The 8,420-nt window shown below is 53.8% G+C and overlaps 1 protein-coding gene across 2 annotated transcripts; it reads right to left on the reverse strand.

Annotated features, from left to right (window-relative positions):
* Positions 1-916: 916 nt before the first annotated feature.
* On the reverse strand, positions 917-7,959 carry LOC112991465 (uncharacterized). Of its 2 annotated transcripts, XM_026113957.2 has the most exons (5): positions 7,056-7,959; positions 6,228-6,295; positions 4,321-4,443; positions 2,806-3,335; positions 917-1,706 (listed from the first exon to the last, which is right to left on the reverse strand). In XM_026113957.2, exons 3-5 carry the CDS (start codon positions 4,436-4,438, stop codon positions 1,545-1,547), a joined length of 810 nt encoding a protein of 269 aa, XP_025969742.2. In that variant the 5' UTR covers positions 4,439-4,443; positions 6,228-6,295; positions 7,056-7,959; the 3' UTR covers positions 917-1,544. The 2 variants fall into 2 exon arrangements, with proteins under 2 accessions (XP_025969742.2, XP_064354578.1); XM_064498508.1 differs by lacking the exons at positions 6,228-6,295; positions 7,056-7,959 and having other exon boundaries at positions 4,321-4,601.
* Between the last annotated feature and the right edge of the window lie 461 nt (positions 7,960-8,420).

Below are 8,420 nucleotides of genomic sequence, written 5' to 3' on the forward strand. Positions count from 1 at the left end.
AGCATCCCAGAGCGCTGCCCTGGTTCAGATCGGCCCTTGCTTTTCCTAAAATTACAAAATTCTCAGGAAACATGCACGTTTGTCATCATCTCCGCTGTGGTCACGGCAAATTCATGAAGGCTGACACATTTCTGGGAAGAGAATTGGGTCATTATTATTATCTGTGCTGCTAAGGATGAAATTTCTTAGCTGGAGCTTGGAATTAGTCCTGATCCATGGAAGCAAAGGAGAATCGGGCCGTCATTTCAATGGCAGTAGCCTCGAATACAGGACACCAGCTACGTTTCGGTGGCTACTTGTTAAACACAAAGTCCTGAGATGAGGTTTTTCAAAAAAGGCCTATTTGGTGGCTTGGAGCGAGTCACTGCTTTGTGCCTCAGTATCCCCATCTCTAAAAGCATCTCCCTTTGCACAATACCCGGATATCTGCTGATGGAGAGTGCGATGTAACAGCTAAGCTACGTGTTATTTATGAATGACGATAATCTTCATTCAGGTACCAAGAATTCACACGCAGTGAATGGCTCCTAGCAGCCTGGGCAAGATTGAAACCTTGCAGGAGAACGTGCTCCGCGGCACATCGCTGCTCAGCGAGGTTTCACTCTCGGGCAAAGGTTCGGACCTAGGAAGAGAAGCCGTATCCCCGAACCCGACAACCGTATCAACCCACCAGCTCCCAGAGCCTCTCGTTCGAAAGCCATTTTCCCCAAGAGACTAAACAGAAAGGCAGGATAATAACACGCATGTCGGTCGCGTCCCTGCGCCGGAGCAGCCAGGCTCTGCCGTGCTCCTTTCCGCTCCGTCGCTCTCCAAACACAGCAGCCGCGGGCTGGGAGCGCCGACCCCACGCGGCCCGGTGCCGATAAGCCTCCTCCCCCCTGGAGAGGGATCAATTAAACTTGCACGAGCCACTGAGTCGGAGCTGATGAGGTTTTAATGAGGAGGGAGAAGAGCCCTCAGTTCCGCCCTTCCCGATAACACACTCGGAAGTTAAATCCGGTTCACGTCAGTCGCCCTCGTCGCGGGGCGGGCGGCATTTCGTGCTTACAACGCCGGCACAGTGGCTCTGCTCCAAAGGCAAGTTCAGATCTAGTGACATTAAAACCTGTTGCGAGTCTCTCGCCCTCTCACCAGCTCTTCCGTGTTTTCAGAAAAAGCCAATGTAGCTTTTCAAATATCCATATTTCTTTATGGAAAACGTGTTTCAACTTTTTCTGGTTTAGGAGAATTTTGAAAGTTTTCCATTTCCCATTGAGCTGAAGCTCCCTTCGGCCGGCACCCAGCCCCGCACACGTCCCAACCCTGGGACAGAACTTGTTTGATGAAGCTCAGCAAACCAAGACACATCGAGAGCCCGAATACGGCCCGTCAAACAGTGCAACAGGGACGGGGCTTGGGGCACACCGAACGAAACGGAAGAGGATCGCTACCTGAGCCGCGAGAGCCCCGGCAAAGCCAGCAGCAGGATCGCACGAAGGCACCCCAGGGCACGTGGTGTTAGCTGAGGTGCAAACACACAGATTTACGAGCACGAAGATTGAGTCCTATTTCATATGGGCTAAGAGGTGCTTCAAATAGTCTGCGTGGGCTGCTGCGTCCGAGGGGAAAACAGCCTGGCAAAAGTCACAAGTCCGTGCGGCCTCCGAGGTGAGGACGGCGCCTTGCCCGAGGCTCTCCTCCAGCGTCCATGCTGGCGTCCAGGACGTCTGCAAGGCAAAGAGCGGTCAGCGGAAACGGCAGACGTAGCCCCTCTGCAAGCTCCCGACCGAGCCTAGCCTCCATCCCAGGTTTGCAACACCGAAACGCAGCCTCAGATCCACCTCCGAACCCAGGCACCGCGTTTCGTGCCTGCAGATGGGAGAGCTGAGGGCTGCCGCCCCGTGCTGGAGTCTGGGTGCTCCGTCCCCCCTCACTCCACCCTCACCTGCCTCCTCCTCGCTTCTTATGGCATTTGAACCTTTCCCGTCACCCATCGCTTTCCCCTGGCGGCTACAATCATTATCCAGGTCCGAACAGGAGAAAAGTGCTTAACGGGAGAGCATTCCTAATTTCCTTTGGTGCCATTATCATTTAAGTGCTGATAAGGCACATTAGGACTTGAGGAGAGAGACAGACAGCCACAGCTTTCACTTCTTTTTTTCTTCCCCTCCTTCTTCTTAAAATGAAACTAGATTTTAAGTATAGCTCAGGCTGAAAGTCAACAGCTTTTGCCATGAATATGTAGCCATGACAGTCATGAAATAACGTTTCAGGGCCTCGTTTGGAAAAAAGGAGTGAAAGGAAACGGGCTTGGCGTTACAGGAACCTTCATCAGCGGCCCAGCTGCGGTGACCCACCCATAACATAGATTATAAAGGCTTAGCATGGGGATTGAAGTGGTAGATTTTAGGATGTATTTAGGAAGTATTGTTTTGGCAGCACACAAATCAGAGAGAAAAAAGGAAATAGTTACAAGCTCATTTACAGATCAAAAGCAGGCCAGCAGAATTTTTCCCAGAGACTGAATCAATAGCTTCAGAAAACATTGAATCAGAAAGGATCAAGAGAAATTTTTATCCAAAAGTGCAGCAGGTGCTTAGCAGCTAGATCACAGTTGCTTTTATGTAGCTAACTGCCCCGGGAATCAGAAAATTGGGTGCCTGGAGGCATTTTCGGGACACAAGCTCCTGACCCTAAAGGTCTACTCTGCCTTGGCTCCCCATGTGTTACAAGAGGGTTGGTGTTGAAATCGGGAGGATACTGAAGATTGACAGAAGGTTACCCCAAAAGTCAGAGACAAAAATCCCTGTCGGCCTCCCAGTTTACCTTCACAGGTCCTCGGATTTCTACAGGAACATGAATCGCAGCCGGTAGAGCGCTTTCACCAGATGCATCTTCCCTCTGAAGGTCTTGTGGGGCTTCATACAGGTCCAGGAAGGAGTCGACAGCCTCTGGGTCGGGCACCGCAAACTCCAGCAGGTTACAGCAAGCCCTCGCTTCTTCCTCGCTGGCTTTCACAGTAGGAAGCACCCTGTAAGTTTTCAGCCACGTGTCTAAATCCCCCTTCTCGCTCCTCTCTGCCGTGCTGCAGCGCTGGCTGCCGAAAGCCATGGCAAGGGCCGCTTTCCCGTCCCCACCGCTTAATACGCCAGCGTTTTCGGTGCTCGGGGGGTCCGTGACGTTGCAGGCGGGCACCGCGTTGGCGGCGTGGGGCTGCGCCAGCGGATGGGCAGAGCCGGGGCCGGCTGCGGCGGAGCTCGGGGCCTCGGAGCATTCCTGTCGCCTCTCCGAGGGTTTTTGCGCTTCCTCTGTCACCGCATCCTCCGTGCACTGGATCGGCAGCGACACAGGGATATCTTCGAAAGAAAGCGAGCGGGACCAGTTATTCCCGGGACGGCGTGGCTTTATGGCACACGCTTGGGTTTTCCCTTCTCCTTCTGCGCTATCAAAACAACAGGGCGTCACCTCCTTACCGGGGAGCCGGCAGGCAAAGCTTCTCTTTCCCCACAGCTACGGGGAAATACAAGGATGGACGAGCGAAGAAAGGGCATCGGAGCACAGCCAGAAAGGGCTGGGAGCCGGAGGAGACACATTAGCCACCTCCGGAGTCTGACCTTGGGAGAGGAGATGTTGAGACATCGCCGTGTCCCCAAAAGCCGGGGACCACGGGGGTGGAAAGCAGGTGAAAGTGCCCAGCAGCCGCTTCCGCAGCACACGGCAGCCTTTCGCCTGGGCAAATCCCTTCTCACCACAGAAAACACCCTTTAACTATGGGAAAAACTTGTAAAACCCTGTGGGAGGGACGTGACTGCTGCAGCAGGGAATCCGCATGTTGACTCCCTGGGCCAGGGGACCGTGAGGGCTATTTCTTGGAAAACCAGGCAATCTCTGCTGGGGAGGGCAAGGAGATTTCTCCAGGTGATTTCCAGCCCATGGAGGTTCGGTTGCCACCTTGCAGCTTTCCAAAAATGCTCTAGGCAACATCAGAACCATCCGCCCCGAATTCCTCCCCCGTTTCCCCAGGGGAGGGACAGGTAAACAGCAGCATGACGCCTCTGCGGGTTTTAATGTGACGCTGAACAGCCACAGGCACGTTATTAGGCATTTGATGGAGCAGGTGAAGCCAAAAAGCTGTGACAGCTGGTGCAGTGAGCAGGCTGCAGAGCAGCCGTAACGCAGAGCATGTTTCTGCCTTAAACCAGATTTCACGTTACCCCCACTTTCTGCAGCAAACTGCTTGCCAGCAGGAGGGAACAGGTTCAAATCCCTCTTGCCAGCTCAGATCTACTCTTTTTAGCAAAGAAGCGATTGCACTGGCCCCTTCCCACCGCCGCTCCTTACCGAGGACGGGTCCCTTCCTCGCTGTCAGCTTCCTGAGGAGTTTGCCCTGCTTCGCGCACAGGTCCTGCAGCCTGGCAACCTCCTCGCAGAGCTGGAAGAAGACCTCTTCCATTGCCATCACGTCTGCTCAGGAGAAAGAAAAAAGAGGAAAAGACCAGCTGTGTTTTTCCCCAAAGCAGGAACAGCAGCAAGGAGCTGCTGAAGTTACCCGGCGCTAGCAAAATGGGGAGGATCATGGTGGCGTAGGATCCACGGGGGTTCAGGCTCTGGCGCACGCGGGACTGCCCAGAAAGATGTCATCCCGTGTCCAGTTCTCTTGCAGTTTATGCAATAAAGAGAAAAAAGTGAAAAGGGAAGTGATTCTGCTGAAGTCGGGGACAACTGCATGGCAAAGTTGAAGTCTGCCACCTCCAAGCCCTGAGCTGCCATTAGATCACAGCTCCAAGTAACTAGCAGCCTTTCTAGTCCCATTTATGGCAAAATCTGCCTGGAAAGTTGAATTTCCCAGTCACCGAAATGGGAGGAGAAAGCAGGCTCTAATTCCCAAGCGTTTATAGCTGCTTCACCTGCCCGGAAAACGAGCCCTCGCATCGGCTGCAAACATCACCAAGGGCTGGGCATTGAGGTCATCGCATTTTTGTGCCGTGCTGTGAGGGCAAACCCCAGGAACGAACCCAAAACAGGAAAGATGTTCAAATGTGGGGGCACAATTACCCTTTTTTGCGATGCTCAGCCCCGAACTGCCCTTCCTGCTTTTGAAAATATTCTGCAAATGGAAGTCAAGCTTATGCCCACATGGTACACTTGAATCAAATGTTTTTACTACTCAGATAAATATCACTGCGTTGTACACAGCACATTTCTCCTTGCTTTAACAGCTGTATTGTGGACGAGACTTTCCAGTTTTACCATATTGCACCAATTATTACCATTCTGAAAAATAATAACTAAAACCAAAGCGTGGTGTAAATCTGCAAGCCATCTGCAAAGTATATTTTAATTTGAAAGGTTCGTGCATCTCTATTAGCATAAATATGCAAATCAGCTTTGCTTCCTGTCACATTTTCCAGGTTTTCGACTGCTTCACACTGAAAATTCAAGCTCTAGCTCGGTAATTAGGGGCTTTGCTAATCGGTTCGATGAAGCCTCCTCCGGCGCTCAGGGCGACGGGGAGTCCCTGCTGCGGGTGAAGGGCAGAAATCACGACCAACTGGAGGAAACGAAGCCGGCACAAAGAAAACTTCTGACAAAATGGTAAGGCTCCTTTCTAGCGCAGGATGTTTTCTGTGCGTCTCACACCACAAACAAAGCCGTGACGGTACTTTAAATTTATTTTCTGCTAGTTTGGTCCCACCGTTTCTTAAAAACCCAAGAATACAGCCTCCAAAGCTCCACTGCTAACATATCAAATGAAAGATTAAGAAGATCTATTTTGTCTGAGAGTTACATACAGCTATATCTATTATTTATTATGAAGTGTGTGATAGGGGGTTTTCATTCCCAAGCAAGCCTGTATTGATTTAATGTGCTTAATGCTGTTTTTTCAATAGCTACTCACTCCTTTATTCCCCCCCCCCCCCCAGATTACTACTATGGCATTAGGACAACAGCACACTCAGAGATTTTAATCTCCTGTGTAACCTGAACAATATTTCGCAAATTATAATTAAAGAAGTGGTCAGAAAATGAAAAATCCTTGGGAAATGGGACACTTGGGCTTCTCTGAGCTGTTTCGGGCTGGCGCTGGTGACACAGGGCAGCACCAGCCCTCAGCCATGTCGTCAAAAACCCCTTGGCTCCCGGGGAGCGGAGCTGGTTTAATCTGGCTAAGAAAAACCATTCCCACCCCATCCCAGCCGGTGACCTGAGGATACCAAAGCACCCTATTTTCCAAAGGAAAAACTTACTCTGGCAGGGGACCCTGCTTCCCCGGGCCGGTCGGCTGCTCTGCGACACTGGAGTTGGCGAGTCACAACTGAAAAAGTTCAGTAAAAGAAAACTTTGGGGCAGGGAATTTCCCTTCAGTTTTTATGTTAATAGTGAAACCTCCGCGCAGTGACAAGACAGGAAATAAAGCAGCAGCAGAGTACAGGCAGCCGTGGTGCAAACCAAGGGTTTTGAGTGAGCTCTGAGAAGCCAAGGGACCACTTTTGAGGCCAAGGATTCTCCGGCCTGATGGAGGTTTGGCTCTCCCCTTAATCCGCTGTGCTGTGCTGGGGAAGGCAGGTGCCTTTTTGTGACTCAGTTTCCCCCCGACTTTCTCTAGTGATTCATTAGTGCCTTAGCACGGAGGCTTGCGGGTATTTGGGCTTCCACAATGCCGACCGCCACAGAGTTATCCCCTTTAAGGTGGCTAATATTCAAAGTAATAAGCCACTAACCCAAAATAATAGTCATTTTGCCCCTGGGCCTGGCTCAAATCCCCCCAAATCTCTGTGCGGTGTGGGAGCCAACTCCAAATACTCGGCTGGGTGGTTAAAGCTCTCCTGGGACTTGTCCCTCCTGCCCTGGGGACACCGTGGCACCTGCCTCCCCGAGCCCCGCACACCCCTGGGAAGAGTCTGGAGGCTGAATATCGAAATCTGTGCTTGTGCCCTCGCTCGTGAGCTCAGAAAGCCTCGAGCAAAGGGGCTGCCTGGGATGCTACCTGCCACATCATCCCCAAACGCATCTTTCCCCCCTCGATGCTCCCTGGAAGGGCTCCGAGCGGCTGTTTCGCACCACCCCTATCCCACCTTGCTCCTCCAACGCTCTGTAGCCAGACGGGAGCTTTCCAGCCGTAAGCGGTAACGGCCAAGCCGCAAGCCAAAGCTTCGTGGAGATACCACCATCTAGTGTTAAAAACAGGTCGTGAGAACGCGGGGAACCGGCAGCCGGGCTCGCGTTTCGGGGCGGCCGCCCCGTTGCACGCAGAGCCAGGCCCCAGCGCTTTGCTGGGACGACAAAGGCAGGGCAACACTAGACAACCCAGAGTAATGGGAATAATTACCAAGTTGCTGCGTAAATAATCTATTTATAGCTATACGCAGAGACACAAGAAGCAGTATCAGCAATTATCACATCACAGCAAAAACAGCAGTGAGGTTTGTCAAAGCTCATTCACGGAGAGAGATGAAGAAGGGGCAAATGTGACTCTTCCCCGGCCGCCCTTGTACCGAGGCGCAGAGCACCGGCATGTTAGAATAGGCTGTGAGCAGTCGAGTGCTGCGAAATACAAGGATTTCAAATAAACCGGAGCCCGCAGCCTCAACAGTGGTGAAACACTGCCCCGGAGCTGGGGAGCTCAGGGGGCTTTGCATCTGACCTGCCATCAATGCCTCCAAAGTAGTTAATAAATAATAAGGAACAAGAAATAAAATGAAATAACCATAGGAGGAGCATTAGCACCCTACCAGTCCCGCTCGCTGCTGCCAGCTCGGAGCCGGGGCAGCTCCGGCCGCAGACGTGCACCCCTGGATCCTGTAAGGCCCTGGCCCCTACAGCTACCAGCAGCATCCCTGCTGTCAGGCCCCTATACGCCCCTAGAGACTCCCAGCACCCCCGGTCAGGCCACTGTGGTCCCTATAGGCCTCTGTCACTCCCAGCAAACCCCCGTGTCAGGCCCCTATAGCCCCTATAGGCCAGGCTAGCTCCCAGCAGCGGCCTCCATGACGGGACCCTGCGGCCCCCATAGGCCCCTGTCACTCCCCACATCCCTGGTGTCTGGCCCCTATGGGCCCCATAGGCCCCCTCGCTCCCCACATCCCTGGTGTCTGGCCTCTATGGGCCCCATAGGCCCCCTCGCTCCCCACATCCCTGGTGTCTGGCCCCTATGAGCCCCATAGGCCCCCTCGCTCCCCACATCCCTGCTGTCAGGCCCCTTTGGCCCCCCCAGGCCCTCGTCGCTCCGGCCCCTCCTGACCCCTGCGGGCCCCCGTCGCTCCCCCGCCCGCGCTCTCATCCCCCCGCCGCCGCCCCCTTTGGTCAGGCGGCGCTAGGACCGCGGGGGCGGCGCTGCGGCGGGGGGGCGGCGCTAGGACCGCGGGGGCGGCGCTGCCTGCACCTGTGCCCCGGGGCGGCGGCGCGGCCCCGGCCCGCGGCGGCGGCGGCGGCGGCGGCAG

This window comes from Dromaius novaehollandiae, chromosome 28 (genome assembly GCF_036370855.1).
Source record: "Dromaius novaehollandiae isolate bDroNov1 chromosome 28, bDroNov1.hap1, whole genome shotgun sequence".
Classification (NCBI taxonomy): domain Eukaryota; kingdom Metazoa; phylum Chordata; class Aves; order Casuariiformes; family Dromaiidae; genus Dromaius; species Dromaius novaehollandiae.

What these genes read in the sequence shown, in the direction of transcription:
- LOC112991465 (XM_026113957.2), bottom strand. Translation starts at nt 4,438, where the DNA reads ATGGCAATGGAAGAGGTCTTCTTCCAGCTCTGCGAGGAGGTTGCCAGG. An exon ending in GAGGAAGGGACCCGTCCTCG is followed by an intron (nt 3,336 to 4,320) that starts GTAAGGAGCGGC and finishes TTTCTTTCGAAG; the next exon opens with ATATCCCTGTGTCGCTGCCG. An exon ending in AAATCCGAGGACCTGTGAAG is followed by an intron (nt 1,707 to 2,805) that starts GTAAACTGGGAG and finishes TTTGCCTTGCAG; the next exon opens with ACGTCCTGGACGCCAGCATG.